The 19,141-nt window shown below is 38.8% G+C and overlaps 1 protein-coding gene across 5 annotated transcripts; it reads left to right on the top strand.

The window, feature by feature from the left end:
- The first annotated feature begins 1,290 nt into the window (after positions 1-1,290).
- znf532 (zinc finger protein 532) lies at positions 1,291-17,914 on the top strand. 5 transcript variants are annotated; one of them, XM_028463144.1, is made up of 11 exons: positions 1,291-1,532; positions 2,056-2,405; positions 8,509-10,824; positions 10,928-11,109; positions 13,072-13,248; positions 13,794-13,956; positions 14,457-14,726; positions 14,840-14,952; positions 15,872-15,904; positions 16,261-16,375; positions 16,454-17,914. In XM_028463144.1, the coding sequence occupies exons 3-11, from the start codon at positions 8,539-8,541 to the stop codon at positions 16,931-16,933; spliced, it is 3,819 nt and encodes a 1,272-aa protein (XP_028318945.1). In that variant the 5' UTR covers positions 1,291-1,532; positions 2,056-2,405; positions 8,509-8,538; the 3' UTR covers positions 16,934-17,914. The 5 variants fall into 5 exon arrangements, with proteins under 5 accessions (XP_028318945.1, XP_028318949.1, XP_028318946.1 ...); XM_028463148.1 differs by lacking the exon at positions 15,872-15,904; XM_028463145.1 differs by lacking the exon at positions 2,056-2,405.
- Positions 17,915-19,141: the final 1,227 nt, after the last annotated feature.

Here is a 19,141-nt window from a genome sequence, read left to right on the forward strand (position 1 = left end):
ACCCCTTAGCTCATGTTATGCATTGCTTATTTCTGTCAGCAGGCTCGTCCAAACCCTTTCCTGTGTCTTGTTCAACATTACCATAGATTCAAGCTTTTTAATTCATCAATTTTTAATGTTTTGGCCATTTTGTGTATTAAAAAGTGTACCACAAAATGTCTGTGTACATGTAAAAATGTGTCCGATAATGTTAGAAATTAAATTGATGGATGTTTCTGCCTACCCCTTGAGATGTGTTCAAGTACCCCTTAGGGTAAATGTACCTTGGTTGGCAAAGGTGTAAACAGTACTGATATATCCTACTCATGTATAGAAGTACTGTTACTTCATTGAAGTTGTACTCAAGTAAGAGTTTATTTTTGGTATTAAATCTTGCCACGATTCCCTTGCATACAGTAAACATCTAATGTATAAACAATTGGAACTTAATTTATTTTCATCTTGAAAAAATAAAAGGTTTGAAAAAATTCACAATTCTTTTTTAAATAAAATAACACCAAAGAATTAAATTCAAAATTAAAAAATTCTAAAACTCTAAAACTAAGAAAATAACTATAGCATTCAGTGGTATTTTGGCGTGGTGCATTACGTGTAATCTGATTGGTCGGCTATGATGAGATGTATTTGATTGTTGTCTGGTTATTTCATTTCTTTGTAGTTCCACAATGTCGGTTGATCATTTAAAAAAAAAATAATAATTTACTCAGTAACGGTTGGGTGTCGAATTGTAACAAATTAGTTTTCTTCTTTTAAAATGCACTTATAAGTACAAGTAAAAGTCCTGATTTAGAAAAAAAAGTACAAGTACCCATAAAAGCAACTCAATTACAGTAACGTGAAAACTTGAAATCCGTTACTTTTCCCTCTGTTGGTTGGGAACCGCTGATGTAGCATTTTTTTTTCCTTTTCAAAATGTGTTGATTAATCTAAATATACTAATACTTTGGAATGGTAAAGGTTGATTTTTATATTGTGAGTTAAATGTGCAGCACATTTGGTGCCTGACAATAATTCTGAGACAGGGTTTCCATCTCTTGCTGTGTCATCAGTTCACGACAAGCAGCTTGATCTGGATTTTGTAATCATCTGCATGGCTGATCGTCATCTCAGACAGAAAAATCCTAAAAGGAGCAAAATAGGAGACGCCAGCTTTGAGCAGCAGGCCCCCTTTACTCCCAGCATGAACGAGGCACCGTGACGTCATGGTACTTTGTCTCTGCTCGGGGTGGGGAGCAAACCTCAGCCTCCGATCCTGCACAGAAATCTGTCACAGTGTAGAGATGCTGGAGGCACCATGAGGGCCTTTTTAACCACACACATCCTTTTCTGGCTGCCCTTGTGTCGTGTGCCAATCGCATCTGTGTTGTTGATGAATAAATACTGCATAGTGCTTTGCATAATGAGGAATGATTAGCTGCTGTTGCAGCATTGGAGGCTGCCTTTGATACCTCTCCAAGATGTGTCAACGACTGATGGCAGGCCTGAGAAAGTCAGCCTTAATCTACTAAGAGCCTTTCTCTGCTGTATCACAGGTAGGAGACTAAATCTAGATTCTTTGACAACCTAATCTTCCAGAACATGATGTCAAATAGATTTGTCTCATCATTTGTCTTTTTGTGTGATTACATTTCTCTGCGGGGTTGGCAGATATTCAAACATGGACAATGCTGTTTATGTTTGCAAAGATGCTGCAGAAAGACATTCTTCATCTTTTCATTTGCATTGATGCGATTTCATGTTCAGAATATATGTGTTCAAACCTCAATTATACGAGCATTTCCTTTACAATTCAGGAAATGATTACATTGATCTGGGCCTAACATTTCCAGCCACTATTTTACTCAACAGAGACATGCAGCATAAAGAAAGCCACCAACCTGTGCTAAACAATCATACTAAAGGGTGATGAATTGCAAAGGTTTCACACATGAACCCTGCAGTCCAAGCATCTACCCATCAACTCATTCTGCTCATTTCCTTGTCCTTTATTTATTCCCTGTCATCCCACCTCCCTCTCATTCCCTACCACTCTCTATCTCTCTCTCTCTGCACCAGCTGCTGCTGCTCCAGAGCCTGAGAGTGGATTCCCCTCACCCCCCTGCTCACACACAGACAAAAGGCCTGAGTCGCCTGCTGAACACTGCCCCCCTCTCCATCCGTCCCTCCACACTCTGTGGTGGTGGTGGTGGTGGTGGTGGTGACGGTGGCTTGATGAGAAATCAAGTCACGGACTAGGACAAATATTTAGGGATGACCCAGTGACGGAGAGAGGATGGAAGGGAGGGGGAGGAGGAGGAGGATGGACGCTGGCATGGTTGTTGAGGGAAGTGAAGGCAGGGCTGAGGCCTTTGCATGAAGACCATTTTCCCCTGATTATCTCAGAGAGGGATAAAAATCTGACCAGGGTATGACAAGATTTACCTCTATATGCATGAACGTGCATGTCAGTGTGTGTATGTGTGTGAGAGGGGTGAACATTGGAGTGGGAGGTGGTCATGTAGAGGTGCATGAATGGCCTGCTTGCCTCTATCAGATTGTCTTTTGTTTACATGTCTTTATCTGATGATAGCAGCGGTGGGTTAATAATCAGGTCAAAACACCAAATTCAGCTTATTTATTTAATTCTCACTTCAAATCTTTGTTTTTGTGATTTTGTCTATTGTCTTGGCTGAGTAAGTTGTTGAACCTAAAGCCATAGTCCTCCAAACTGGAATTACTGTATGTGTTTTTGTGGCCTGAAGCCATCAAGACAACTAGGTGTACATTTTTCCCAACTTGTGCAGTATGCATTGGTTCAAAATTAGCAAAACTTGCAGTTTACCATCCATTGGCTGTTGTTTAGAGCAAACGTTAGGTGACATATGCATCTGTCTGTGTTTCCGAGGCCGTATTGCAGCATGGGGCTTTGTGCCAGATCACGAGAACCAGCTGAAACTGGTTTGGGGCAGCCAAAGGGCTGACAGGAACAATGCTGTCTCTATGCTTCTCGGGGATGGAGCTAGCCTGGCTGCTTCATGGCTGCCACCGTCTTTGCTGCACGTAGCCACGGACGCTGCTGCTCATCCTGGATTTCCACATAGAGAGACTCAGAATGGAGATTTAGGAAAGAGGCGAGGGCTGGGGGACGTGGCAGGCGGGGAGTCTGGATGGAATCTACAGTGTACACACAAGCTTGCATGATATGTCTGTCTGTTTGTATGTCTGTGTGCTGTCAGTGGTCCAGGGAAAGACTGAGAGAGATCCTCACTATGTGATCACTCTTCGGAATGTAACCTGACCTTGTGCTCTTGGCCTTGCTCGGTTGTAAAGAAACAGGACTTTTTCAGTCAGGGTGGGGTTTTCTGGGTTAGCAGTGTTGTAGCTGTGTTACAGGATGGAATGAAAGGAAGAAAGGAAACAGCCTTTGAAAGAGACTGAAGCAAGAGGGTGAGGATTTGCTGATTCACTTTCATGGTTCCAGTGTCAGTATTTCACTTTCTTTAGATCGCAGCTGCTTTATAACAGCGTGCAGATTGTTTGTGTAACAACGCATGTGCATTAAACCGTTGTTGAGAGGAGTTGTGTGTTTTGTGTGTATTTTTCATGTCCTATACTTCCCCCATCAGGCTGCTGTGACTGTCATGGCTGAGATTAGCGTTTTTTTCATCTGGCCTCACCCTCTCTCTGCTGTGGCTTGGCCATGTTTAGCCTCTCACTGCATTTCCTTCCAGGCCTTTAACACCAAAACACACATTCTTTATTATGTTGATTTATTGATGTTGGCCTCTGGATTAAAAGATTTAAAATCATTTATGTTAAATTGTACTTTTTTACATTTGGATGCAAATGCTGGGGGCATATTTAATGCATTAGAGCTAAACAGTGAAGTCAAGCAGCACCACCTTGTTTGGCTGACACGATCACAGTACTGACAGACAGAGGTGAAAGTAACGGATTACAAGTACTCACGTTACTGTAATTGAGTTGCTTTTGTGGGTACTTGTACTTTTTTCAAGTGTATTTTTAAATCAGTAATTTTAAGTACATTTAAAAAAAAAAAAAGTAATTCAATAAATTTCTACACTCAACCGTTACTGAGTAAATTATTATTTTTTGTTTTAAAATGATCAACGTACATTGTGAAACTACAAAAAAAAGGAATTGACCAGACAACAATCAAATGCATCACATCAACCATATGAAATGTAATGCACCAAAGGCTGATTGTTTTCTCAGTTTTAAAGTTAATAAATGTATCTATACTTAGTGTCTGATATTCTTTTATTTTCAGTTCCTTAGTGTTATTTTATTTGAAAAAGAATTGTACATTTTGATAAACCTTTTATTTTATACAGATGCCTTTTTGGAAAAAACATTAAGTTCTTTCTTCCTTTTTAAGTTTATACATGAGATGTTTACTGTATGCAAAGGAACTGTGGCGAGATTTATTAACAAAAATAAACGTGGGGGGTGAAAGTAATGAGAAACTTGTACTTACTATTATTAGTGCTATTTAATTGAGCTACTTTTTACTTGTATTTGAGTATTTTATGTATGACTTACTTGTACTTGAGTACAATTTCAATCAAATACCAATACTTCTACTTGAGTGAAATATATCAGTTATCTTTACACCTCTGCTTACAGACAAATACTCAGTGACTGTTAAATAAAGACAATTTGAATAAGCCTTTTCACACTATCGAACTGCGCATGCGCGACCTAGGGGGGGTCATATGTCAAGAGGGATATAAACATAAACAAGCTGTTGATATTTCCAACCTAACAGTAATTTTATTCCAGAGATCTTTCGTGTTTTAATAGTGCTTATATTATTTATATTACACATATTCAGACCCGAGGGGGGAAGCAGGGACTTCCACTGAAGCCACTTTCGGCCGATCCGAGCACTTTTAAAAACCGATGGAGCAGCTGCAGCAGTATCGAAGCAAGGCAGTCCTCTCGCTTCCACACAGGTGACCCCTGGTGCACAAAAACAACGACTACCTGGGTCTCCAGCGGGGGGAATTCAGACTCTACCCGAGAATGATTTCATATCCGAGCACTTTTGTAAAACTGATGAGAAACAGTATTAAAGGGACAGACCTCCTCTGTTTCCATATTCCTTCTCCCAAGCTTTTAACTTGTGATTGTTGTGTATTTTTTTCTGTATTTACCTTTAATAGTGTTAGTTTCTCTTTTTGACTTGTGTAGTTGTTTTAATAACAACTGTAAAGTGTTTGAGATTTTGAAAAGTGCTTATAAAAAAATTATTAATATTATTGATGGGACAAGCGAGATTTCCGAGTGAAAAGGACAGTATGAGTTTTCACTTTGAAAAGTTTTTTTTATTTTTTTTTATTTTTTTATTCAGTTTATTTCCGACATGGTTACATTCACTTTTTTTTTTTTTACATTTTTTTTTTTCTTTTTTGTACATGCCGAAAAAAAAGTTAAATTTACAAGGTAACCATTCACTAACCAGGTCCAGTATTAGTTTTATTAAGCTATTATTTTAATTCAATTTACAAATTTGAAGGAAATGCACAGGATGGACACTAAACAGGCAGATAAGTGAAACCGCACTGATCAGGTGATTGGTCACTGTTTAAAAAGCCAGGAAAAAATGGAATTTTCAGCTTGTGTGTAGCATTAGTTTTAGCAGCTAACTCGGCATTTCTGCCCTGGAGACCGATAGCACTTTTCAGCAAAATCTTTCAAGGAATCAACGTTCTAACGGTAAAAATAATCTAAATTTCTCTCAGACTCGTTGTCAGCCAAGGCGAGTTTATCCCTCTTGATGCGCGAGAACTGAACGAGAGTGAGATTTCCTAGAGTGTGACAAGGCTTATGTTTCCCATGCTTATATCATATTTTATTAAATGAAAATTGGTCACAAAATCAAGCTAATTTACTGTAAGTGAAGATCCTGCAGGGTCTGATGTCTGTCACATATTGCTTTGATATAGTCAGTGTCTTACACACTTTACATATCATTTACACATGGAAATGCAAACATGTACAAAAATGATGTTGAAATTCCTCGTTTTCTTCAACTATTCTTCGCCCAAGACCTAATCAGTCCGTATTTGGTGCCTGAACTAAAATGAGTTTGACACCCCTGCTCTATAGATATACTTATACTGCTTATTGTTTAACTGATATTGTTGTGCCCCAAATAGAGATTGCATCTGATGGTTTCATTAGTGTTATGTTTTGCCTGCCAGACAATTTTAGCCATTAATAGCATTTCTGTCAAGTTTTTTTTTATTATTATTAAAAGTCTTTGTTCCTGAAATTCACAATGCTGCCAATGTTATGGAAAATATAAAAGGTTACTGTTAATGACAGGTTACTGTCATTAACATCATCAAAACATCCCATTAACCTCTTATTTGAAGTTTTCTGCTGTTTCTCACTGAAACAAGTGGCAGCCATATCTATTGATCACTTACAGTAGTATGGTTTTACACAAAACAAGCTGATCACTTTGATGTTTCCTTTGAAGTTTCCTTGACTTAAGTGTAGTTGCAAGTTGAAACATGTCATCCACCATATCTGTCAAGAAACAGTCGTCTTAAATGAAACTTTAAAACACTATTGAAAAAGAAGACAAAAAGAATCTTGCTGGAATCACCTTACAGTTAAACCATCATCTATAAATTCATTATGGACATAAATAAACAAGTAAACAACATTTAATGGCAAATGTACTAACTTTTTTTTTTTTTTTTAATAAAGTCCAAACTCAGGCGTGACATGACCCGAAATGATAAAAACTGTCTAAATGAATCTATTCAGGAACCACTAAATCAGTGTTTTTCAACCTGGGGGTCGGGACCCCATGTGTAGGGTGTGACAGTGGCACTGCCAGGATTAGGGTAAGGGTTAGTAGACATATTCATGTATACTCAGTTGGCCAAGGGGAAGGCTTGATTAGAACAAGCAATAATTCTGTCAGTCTGCAATACGGGAGCTACCATATCCCATAGCGAGACATCTCAGAAAAAATTATGAAATAGAAATTTAGGTTATTTACATAACCTTGGTTCTTTAAGTAATATGAGTGAGATGTCTCACCAGACAACCCTTCTTGCTCAAACGAGGAGAAGAGGTGCTAATTTTGAATGGGTTGTGTCTATCCGCTCACTCCTTTTATAGGAGGTGGGAGTGTCCCTGGCAGACGGACATGTTCCACCAGCCAATCAAGATTGGCAGATTGCAAAAACACTTCTGAGGGGCTGCAGATAGGGTGTGAACCCCATAGTGAGACATCTTCCTCATATTACTCATAGAGTTTTATCTAACCACATAGGCTACATATCTTATTTTTTTAATCAAACAGTAAGCTTTTTAATTGTCTTATTTGTGGAAAAAGTGCAAAAAGAAGTGTTTGAATACCTCACAGATTTGATGTAGTGTGTTTTTTAATGATATCTGAAAGTCAAAGATTTCTTTAAATCATTAATATTACATAGACCCCTAATTACTGTTGGCCTTAACTACGTCAAACAAGCAGATAACCTAGCTGTTTACACTAATCTTTAAAACAAATTTACGTTAGGAAAAAACTATATAGGGAACTACATAAACATATTGTATATACACACACGGTGTACTGTATAAATATTGTAAATCAATGGAGTTATTGACAAAAAATAAACCCAAAAATCCCAGTTATGTCAATGATTTTGAATTACCCGCTAATAACTTCCGGAACAAACTGAGTCTACATGAATCATGTGACGGTCAAGCATTTTGAACTTCCGTTGTCGCAACTCTCACTCTATACGGCTCTAGGTAGGGTTAATACACAGAGGCGGTGCCCTTCCTACGCGTGGGTGTGGTTTCAGCGCCTCTAACTGACACGCCCCCAACATTTTAGAGCAGAGACAAATGCTTGTTTTTCCATGATTTTTCAGACCTAATTTCATGTACTTAGCAATTTTTTTTCGTCTTTCAAATTTGGTTCAGTGGTCAATGACATCTTGTGTTGCAAACTGTGTTGCATTTGACTAAGTAACAGTTGTTTTTTAAATAATAATAATGCATCAATTTCATATAGCGCTTTTTTGGACACTCAAAGTCGCTTTACAGATTTAAGAGATTATTCTTTCACTCCTCACTTAGTGGTGGTAAGCTACTGTTGCTGCCCTGGGGCAGACTGACGGAAGCGAGGCTGCCGAAGTGCGCCATCAGCCCCTCCGACCACCACCAACACTCACTCACACACTACCCACATTGCCTAGTATGAATGTAAAGTGCCTTGCCCAAGGACACAATGACAGATACCACTGGGGTGACTGTCCCCCACTGTGGCACCTGGAATTCTCAGTGGTCTCCCATCCACCTACTAACCAGGCCCAGACCTGCTTTGCTTTTGAGATCTAACGGGATCGGGCAATGATAGGCTGGTAAATGAAATGAAACCATAACATACTATTGAAAAAGACAAAAATAATCTTGCTGAATTACCTTACAGGTAAACCTGTTTAGTTATTGACTTTTCTGAATGATCTGTTTTACTAGGTTGTCTCTATAGTGCAACGGCAACAGATCATGGGAGATATGAAAACGCCAGACTTTGATGACCTGCTGGCAGCATTCGACATCCCAGATATGGTGGATCCCAAAGTCGCTACTGAATCCAATCACCAAGATGATAACAATGCACAACTCAAGCAAACTAGTAGTGAGATGACTACCAGTGAAGCTGTAGCCCCCGACGCCTCAACAGTCCATAATATTGGTGTCAGCGTCCCTGTTAAGAATGTTCGAACTGCAGATCCAAGCGGACATATTGGAACAATGTCAGAGAAGCATCATCATTTCCTTTCACACCCCCTTTCTGGTAATGGACATCTAAATGCTTTAGTGCCAACAGCAGGAAAAGGTAGTAATTACAAGAAGAATGGATGGAAAGCTTCAAGAACAGAAGGACAAAAAGCTGACAACCAACTATCACAAATCCATCTGTACAGTCCTATCTCCAGTGCTGAAGAGTTTGATGATGATAATGAGGATAAAATAGTAGTCGATGACCCAAATGATAATCAAGAAAATCAGTCCGTTAAAAAATACGACCAAGCTGCTAAATTGTCTGGAAAGAATATTGTTTCCAAGCTCAGAAAAAACAAAAACCTCGCTCAAAAGAAGAAGAAAAACACTATGACCAAAAGTTCTAAGTGTCACAATTCCTCTCCATATCTCATTCCTAAAGAGACCCTAAAAGAAAATTTTGAGTCTCAAAGAAATGAAAGCAGAGAGGTAAAGGAGCTGTCAGAGCTTGCAAATATTCCCAGTGTCCCTGAAGTAAGGGCCAAGTCCTCCATCAAACATTCATCCTCTATAGCAGCCTTTGCAGCGCTTCGTTCCAAAAAGTCCTGTACTGCTGATAGAAACATGTTAGATCCTCTTTCAAAACAAAGAGAGTTCATCAAGCTCAGTGAAAACATCAGATCTCCAGAGAAACCAGAGGAGCAAGAATCAGCCATGGGCTTTGCAAAAAGGCTGCTTACAAGTGAACCAGAGAGTCCCTCCAGTAGCATCAGTGAAAGTAGCAGCACAGGTTCCCCTGACTCAAACGCAGAAACCTTCACAGTTATTCCAAAAGTGCGGATCAAAACAATAAAAACCTTATCTGGACAGATAAAGCGTACCGTCACTCGAGTTCTCCCAAATGGTAATACTGAAGAATCCTCAAAAGAAGAAACTAGTTCTTCTCTAATAGCAAAAACAAAGGCAATTTTCCCATCTCCACCAAGGTCCTCCTTGCCCACGGATGTGTTGGCCACCACAGGACGTCCAATGCAAAGCACAAAACAGATGACTATTAAACCTGTAGCGACAGCTTTCCTGCCAGTCACAGCAGTCAAAACCACTGGTTCGAAAGTCTTTAAGTTAAAGTTATCAGACAACACAACATTGATCCCCGCTACATCAGTGCAAAATGCCAGCACAGCTATTTTAAAAGCTGTCAACGCCTTTCAGCAGCAGACTGTGATGTTACCTGCCTCCAGTCTCACTAATGTTACAATGATGTCCAAAACCGTTAATCTCACTAACCTGAATATTCTTCCCCAAAGTGTGTCTCCTGTTACATCTGATGTCCAACAGGCCTTACCAGCCTTGAAACAACCCCAACACCAACAAACACTTGTCAAACAGAAAGCCTTAGCTGGCACTGGCTCAAAAAAAGTCTCTGGGTTGCAGTTATTTACGAGCTCTAAGAGTTTTGTTGTAGATGCCTTTAATAAGGTCTTGAGTAGCATAAATCCTGTCCCCGTTTATATTCCAAACCTTTCCCCACCCAGTGCAGCAAGCATTCCTCTTCCCTCTAGAGGATTCAAATGTCTGGAGTGTGGAGACTCATTCGCTCTTGAGAAGAGCCTGACACAGCATCACGAACGCCGCAGTGTACGAATCGAGGTCACCTGCAACCAATGCGCCAAAAGTCTGGTATTCAACAACAAGTGCAGACTTTTGTCTCATGCAAGAGATCACAAGGACAAAGGAGTTGTTATGCAGTGCTCACACCTAATCCTCAAACCTATCCCTGCTGATCAGATGATCAGTGCCATGAACTTATCAGGTCTCTCCATTGATTCAACCTCTGAAGAACAAGCGATCACACCGCAAACCCCTGGCACAGTTTCTGGTGCAGCGTCACAAACTGCAGTCATTTCAGCTCTGTGCAGTGCTCCTCTGGTGGCCGCTCTACCCTTGGAGGATGATGCATCAAAGCTTTGCAAGCACAGCCTAAAGTGTTTGGAATGTAATGAAATGTTCCAGGATGACAGCTCACTGGCCATGCATTACCAGCAAACAGTGAAATCCAGTGGGCAGGTAGGTGAACACACCGAGAAAAGTTATTGTATTCTTTGTTTAATCCACACAAGTCTAAGAGACAATGTTGACTGATCCTGTTGATGTCCTGTATTTCCTACAGAAAACATGCACCATTTGCCAAATGCTTCTCCCAAACCAATGCAGTTTTCTGTCACACCAGCGAATCCACCAGCACAAGTCCCCATACATCTGTCCTGAATGTGGTGCTGGCTGCCGCTCTGTTCATTTCCAGTCACATGTTACCAAGAATTGCCTGCATTACACCAGGAGAGTCGGCTATTGGTGAGTTTGTATCATTTGACACATATCATATTTTACACTTGCTTGTGAAATCCTCATTATTTATGATTGAGTGACATCTGATTAAAATAAGTTTGGTAAATGTGGGTGGTGATACAGTGTATAGGCTAATGCTCATTATAGTAACATTATCTCATTGACTGCCAGCCATTTTCAGAACAGCTACCCCCCACCCCCCCCTCCCCCTCACTGCCAGCCATTTTACGGCATTTTGACTGATTTTTATAGACCCACTTTCATCAGAAAAATATACATTTTCTCACTTGTTTTGTTCTTCCGTAATCAGCAGTTGAATGTAGGTAAGTTTCACACAACAGGCCAGTTTCTGACAAAAAGTTGAGATAAAAGGCTTTTTCTGAAAAAAACCTGTCAATGACTTTGAGGCAAATTTCTTTTTGCTTTAGTGACACCTCAACATTGGTTTCTTTCTATAAAACAACAAAAGCAACACTGAGACCGGGCTTTTGATGACAAAATTATTAGTATTTTGCTATCTGTTATCAAAGTTATATAATTTCCGTGTTTTGGCCATCCTCCAAGTCTGTTTTCATTTTGTGTATGTTTTGTATAAATATTTAGTTTTGTGTATTTTGAGTCTGCTATTGTTGTTGTTTGGTGTATTTTTCTGTTATGTATGTTTTTTGGAGTCATTTTGTGTGTTTTTGCAGCCTTTATGTATTTTTTGTGCATTTCTGTTGTTGTTTTGTGTACTTTTTGAATAAATATTGTTTTGTTTTTAGTCTTATTTTACTTTATTTTAGTATGTTTTTATTATAAATACCTTATGTTTGGTGAGGGCGTGTTTTAAGGTGTGTGTGTGTGTGTGTGTGTGTGTGTGTGTGTGTGTGTGTGTGTGTGTGTGTGTGTGTGTGTGACTCGCTACCGCGATCTCATCCATGGGTTCTCTCTCACACACGCACGCGCATCACCCTCGCGCATGCACATAATCCATCACAGGTTGTTGAGAGAAAAAAAAGGGACTCGGAAGTAGCACAAAAAATAAATGTTGTGCAACACCAAATAAGTCGCAACTCTCTCTCTAAACGGCTTTGTGTGCGTTCAGCATGTGCATCCTGGCACTCTCACACGCATGTGCATCAGCCGTGTGTGTGTGTGGTTACATTATAGCTGCTAGCACTTTAACACATAGAATAATATGAAAAGAAACACGTGTTGTGGACCCATCCGCTCACAAAAAAGTTACATTCTTCTGTCTGAAGAACCAGATAGTTCATGGAAACGGAGAAAGAAGTGGACTACGTGACCTGCGATTTAAAGGAAGTTTGGAATCATGGGAATATTTGACCTTTTTTAAACCAAAAACTGCGACACAGTGACGTCATGAACCGGTGACCCGGAACCGGAAGTAGCGCGCTCAATACCACGCTCAATACCAAGAGGGAGCCTTAATGTTAAAATTGAATTGAACGTTTTGAACATTTTGCAATACCAAATTACTCCAAAATAACGGGTGCACACACTTCGCCTATGTGGAACCCATTGACAAAGTTTCAAGTTGAACAGACACCACGGCGAGGAGATATTTTCTCCACAAACACACACACGCTTTCAGAACTTTCTTGCTTTTATAGGTAGATTCTATCAGGAAAGAAACATTTTTCTATACAAAAAATGTACAATCCACTTTAATTTAACTTTAATCTAATGCTAGGAATTAGCATTGTTTAGTGTTAGCCCAGCTTAATTTGATCTAAAATTGCTATTTATTGTTCATAGTCTTTAATTACTTTTCATTTCAATGTCATGGACATTACATATTTTTTTCTGATGGCATACAGTATATTGGCTAACGATGAGAATGACCCTCAACATAAAGTCAAGCTAAACAAACTCACATTTTCTTAATTTAAATATCAAATATTGGATATTGCTTGCTGACTCTGTATCTGTCACTAACTGTCAATGTTCTGTTTTTGCCTCCAGCTGTGTCCACTGCAGTGTGATCTTTGCTGACACTGAAACCTTCAAGTCCCACATCCAAAACACTCACTGTGAGATCTTCTATAAATGCCCCCTTTGCCCCTTGGCCTTTAAGTCTGCACCTGCAATACACTCCCATGCTTACACACAGCATCCAGGAGTGAAGCCTGGAGAGCCCAAGTAAGTCCTCCAAACTGCATCATTGAAAGTTAGCATAATTAGCTGAATTTTTCTCCTTATGTGAGCTTCCAGTTCAGTTTATTGCAAAAGTACATCTTTATTTAGATGAACTGTAGACTAGTTGTGAATTATCGAGTTATAAGTCATGTTCTTTCTATCAATCAGCCTCATGCCTGGGTAACCTAAAACTTGTGTCCAATTGCCTTTTGTGTTTCCTACGGCCTGGTTGATAAAGTGATTTGTGGGCCTTAGATGTGGTGGATTAACTTGAGTTTATCTTTTCCATGCTGGAACCTTTCAATAACGTCATCATCAGCTGCACTGATGTAAAGGTTGACAAGGAGCAGCTGTCCTCACAAATTTATGTGGATTTAATGCGCCAAAGGAAATTAAAATGACAAAATAATTACAATCAGGGGTTTTTTTTACAGCCTAATATAAAAAAAATAATATTAAGTGCACAGTATGAACTATCACTGATGATGTGGAAGGAAAAACATTATTATTTGGGTTTGTGTTTATTATTCAAATGTTCTGTTTTCCAGAGTAATCTATAAGTGCTCCATGTGCAACACAGTGTTCACAATGCAGTCGTTCCTCGTCTCACACTTCGACCAGCATGTTGGTAATCACATGGTTTCCGTCTTCAAATGCCCCGACTGCTCCAAGCACTATGCACAGAAGCAGCTAATGCTGGATCATATCAAGGTGAGCATAATGGCAACATAACGGGAGGCTTGATACAAATTATAACCTGTTTTTGTTTGAAACATTTCGAAAGGCAACTCTATTCTATTTGTGATACTATCCCTTTTGGTATTACATTTTAATTGAATTGACAGTATTAAAAGTAGCAGTAATCAATGATGGGTTTTTTTCAGAAATTACTCAATTATTAATTATGATTCATGTTTTTACGTTACGTTATTGCAATGCCATCATAACAAGAAGCAGGAGCTCCAGTTGTCTTTTAGTTAGAACTATATAGTCAACATTAAGAGCTTTTGTTTTGAAAGGCAACACATGAAAGTTGTGCCATCTGTTGAATTTAACAAGTCCTTCATACATTTTTAAGTGCATTCTTTTTTTTGTAAATATGTTAATTATTTCAAATATTGCTCCCACAATCAGTAGGTAGCACCAATAATGAGGTACACAGTGGTAAATGTATCAAATGATATTTCTTACACTCTCAATTTGGTTTTCAGGCAATCCATGGAACTCTAAAAAGCATCGAGGGCCCACCAAACTTGGGTATCAACCTTCCTCTCAACACAAAGCCCACAAATTCTATGAACACCAGTAACAAAGAAGAAGGAGATGTCTGTAATGAAGACAAAGGAAAAAAAAATTCCAACAGTAACAGCTCGACAGACTTCAAGAGCCCTCCCAGTTCAGGATACGCCTGTGTGGACTGTACGAGCGCCTTCAGCACCAGAGAGATGTTTGTGTCCCACATGAGACAAGAGCATGGCAAGGTGGGAGGAAACATCAACTAAGTAGTTAATATCAAAGAGCTTTTAGCGTACATTGGATGTTTTTTCTTGTCAAGCATTGATCATACAGTATCATCTTTTTTTTCTTACTGCAGATACTAAAGAAGCATCCGTGTCGACTGTGTGACAAGTCTTTCAGCTCCCCGCACAGTCTCTGCAGACACAACCGGCTCAAACATAAGGGGCAGAGAAAGGTGCACACCTGCCCGTGAGTACAGTCATTACTGCACCTGCACACTGTACAAATTCAGTTTGTATGATTTACACGCATGAGGTTATTAGGCAGACGTATATAAATAGGCAAAATTACATGGGTCAATGACGTGACACCTAGATATTCTGTCCAACTGCATTTCTTTAAGTTACAAACTGGTTTAAATGCATAAAACAATACCAAATTAGTAGTAATGTAGTGTATATGCGCTCACTTTGATTTTGATTTTTTTCTTTCTGTTGTCTTCTTTAATTTATTCTGTAAAGTGTCAAAATATCATGTGGTGTGACTGTCTGGCCATGACTGCTGTTTTGAAAAAATCTTTAAAATTACTCTAAATCTATTCAAATTTATTTTAGTGATATTGTAGTCATACAGTGTCAGAAATTAGTGAGGGCCACAGGCCTTAATTTAGCCAAGAATGTCTCCAAAAACATTGTTCCACAGGCCAAAATTGCCCTCAAGTTTTTTGTCAACAAGATAGTATATTCAAGACATAATGCATATGTACATTTAGTGAGAAACTGTAGATTTATTAGAGTGCTTCTGTACTTCTATTTGTTTTTTACAGTTTTCTTTTCTTTTGTGACTGTGGCTCAGGTGGTAGAGGGGTCGTCTTCTGATTGAGAGGTTGAGGATTCAGTCCCAGTCTATACCTGTCTATGTGTTGAAGTGTCCTTGGGCAAGACACTGAACACTAAGTTGCTCCCAGTGGTCGACTAGCGCCTTGCATGGCAGCTCAGTCCCATTGGTGTGTGAATGTGAGTGTGAATGGGTGAATGAGCTGATATGTAAAGCGTTATATAAATCAAGTCCATTCTACCTTCTTTTTTTGATATATATATTTAAAGGCTGTTAAGAGGTAAATAAACCCTATAATTTCCCTACGTCTGTCTTCTTCTTTCTGTAATAGCTACTGTACTACGGTACTTGCAAAAATAAAAGGGTGAGCTTTTCCTTTATTTGCAAGTTTTTTTCACATGGCCCCCAATCATTTTTAAAATGTCCCAATTTTTTTTTACTACGGGGGCCAAAATTACCCTCATAATATATTCTTTATTTCATACCCTGTAATCCTGTATAAGATTTCAAAGTATTTTTGTATTTACTTCCATTGTAATATCCAAGCAAACCTTGCCCATTGATGCCCATTTTATTAATATCATACAGTGGAATTGACCCACAAATACCAAATGATGTATTGGGCTCTACATTTTTCTCTCTTTAGAGAAAATAAAGCGTGTGCAAGTTGTTTTTCAAAACTGTTTGGAAAAAGTTCAATGTGTCATTCTGCATTAACAGGCCTGCTCTCAGTCAGCCCATCACAGAAACAGAGCTTCTGGATCAGCGCCTTAAGCCAATGCACGAAGGACAAAAGCCTGGTCAGGACATGGCGGAAGTACCTGAGAACAATAAGGTACAGTAGAACCTTTTTTTATTGTTAAAACATTTGGTGATTGTATCTATGCTAACCACATCACAATCCCTTTTGTAGAATCCCAAAAGGAAGCGAGAAGATGAGGGGTCTCCTGGCTTGAAGTCCAAGGGCTTGGACTTACAACCATTTCAGAGGTTAAAGCTGAACATCCCCAAAGTTCACAGGTGTGCCGTCTGCAACTTCACCACTGAAAACATCATCGCCTTCCACGAACACATCCCTCAACACAAGTCGGACGGCTCCTCGGATCAGTGCAGGGAGTGCGGCCTGTGCTACACCTGCCACCGCTCACTGACCAGACACCTCTTCATCGTCCATCGGCTGAAGGAACCTCAGAGTCTGGGCCGATTCAGAAAGGAAGACGAAGAGAGTCGGAGAGCGTTGGATGTTACCGACGAGAACAGTGACGGGACACCAAGCACCAAATGCAAAGTGTGTGGAAAGATGTTTGAAACGGTGGGAAACCTGAACTCCCACATGAGGACACATGGGATGGCATTTATAAGGGCAAAGAGACTGAGCAATGCTAAAAAATAAGTCTTTCTCAACCATTGTCACTGAAGCAACTCACCCAGCAGATAATCTGTGTTATACTATATACTGGATATATTCCAATATATAATCTACTGTAGATTTGCAATATGTATACAAAAGTATGCATTATATGTCAGTGAGTTTAAATGTCTTAAAGGGCCGGTATTATGCTATTTTTCATCCCTCTCCTTTTGTTCTAAGAACCACAACAACATAGGTGATAGTCCACTGTATTGCGTCACATTAGGTCACAAACACGTCAGATCATCTCAAAGGCGAAACAAAGCGGTATAACGGATACAAAAAATGGAACTGATTGTAACCGCTCCCTGGGGGCTGCCCACTGCTCCTCAGGGAGGGGTTAAATGCAGAGAACACATTTTGTGTATGTAGCTTTACATATATGACAATAAAGAATAATGTATATTCTATATTAAACCACAGTGTTTGTTGTACCTGTGAGATAGTTTGAGAGGGAGGAGCTCACATTCTTATATAGGGTAGGAGGAGCCAGAATTGTCAGGAGGAGGAGTTTCCGATAAGTGACGTCAAGTAGCTGGGAAAATCCAATTCGCCTGTTTGGAGCTGACTTTTTACAAAATGTGGAGGAAACAGACTTTGACCCTCTGAATGAGGCTAAAGGGACGATTTTCTTTTCATAATACCGCCACTTTAAATTAAAGGTGATCGTTTTTGTACTTTATGGATTCGTTTTTACAGACTTTAATCGATTTTTTTTTTATTTTCATGTGGAGTCCTTTGAACAGGACCAAATGTGTGTATGTGAATGTGTTTGTGGCTCAACCCTTACACTGTCAGCTGCTACTGCTAAAATAGTCCTGAACTTTAGTTTACATCGTATAGATACAGTAGTTGATGAATTTCTGTGATTGTTGTTTGTTTCACTTAAAATCCGATTTCAATATCAGTCTCTGAAACACAGACAACTTTTCAAAATTGCCCCTGTAGCTTTAAAATAATAATAATAATAAAAAAAAACAAAAAAAAACATCCAGGACATTGACAATCAGTCAAACAAAGATAGCACCATCACCAGTATTTTTATCTGGCTTGCATTCAGCTACACACGTTCAAAGGAAATAGCATCATTTTAAAGGGTTGTAAAGCTGTTTGTTTCATTTCTGTCTCAGTACTCCATATATGGCACCTCTATGAAATTACAATTCACCTCTAAAGTATTTACCTAGATACTGGGAATATGACATATAAAGCACTTACCACACTTCAAAACAGCACTCGGCCTAAATCCGATTTACAGCACAATAACAATAAAAGTGTAACGACCCATTTTTGACCAATTTCATGGTTTCATGTGGAATAAAAAGGTATGTTGTTTACTCCCTGGAGCTGCAATAAAAAACCCTTTTTGAATGTATAAACTTGGTTTTTAGAACGGACCTATGATGACATTCAATCTGATGAATGTCATTAAGCACTCTCTTCATTCCAAGCGACAAAAAAGAAAAAAAAAAAAAAAAAACATCAATTGATGACAATGAGATGTTGAATATCTTGCACTGTTTAACTGCATGTGAGAAGCAGTCTGTGACCAGTCGACTAGAATGTGTGTCTCTGCTACTACTGCTGCTGTTTTAGACATTACTGATCCTTGTTTAAAGGTGATCATTATGTTAATAAAGAGATAAAAAACCCCTTTGAGTAAATTCAATGTATATGAAGTTGTCTCAAGATGTCAGCAAGAGAAGGAATGGATACATTTATAGGGTTTATTGTTCCTGACTAAACAGTATTATTATTACCTTAACCATTGCGATAATATTTTCACCTACTTCTGTTAGCAGGAATAAGTCAAAAGTACTAAATGGATTTTGATACAATTTTAACCAAAGATAGACCTTAGTCATGGAAGATTCCATTAAGTTTTGGAAGGGATCTCAATCAATATACTGATTTTGGATCAGTTTAAAAAAATAAAAAATAAAAAATCTCTATTACTCATCATTGGCTAAATAAAAAAAAAAAAAAAAATTCTTATCTTGGTGTGTAATTGACCAATCTTTATAAAATTTGACTCCACTATGTTGAGTTAGTTCCTTAATTATCCACCAGAATTCCACCCGGATTATGGATAGAAATTTCGAAGCAATAAATGAACAATAAAACAAATGATTGTCATAGCTTTTTGCAAATTCTTCAGTGTTTGTGAAAATAAATCAAAATGTAGGGACG

Source organism: Gouania willdenowi, chromosome 12 (assembly GCF_900634775.1).
Source record: "Gouania willdenowi chromosome 12, fGouWil2.1, whole genome shotgun sequence".
Classification (NCBI taxonomy): Eukaryota; Metazoa; Chordata; class Actinopteri; order Blenniiformes; family Gobiesocidae; genus Gouania; species Gouania willdenowi.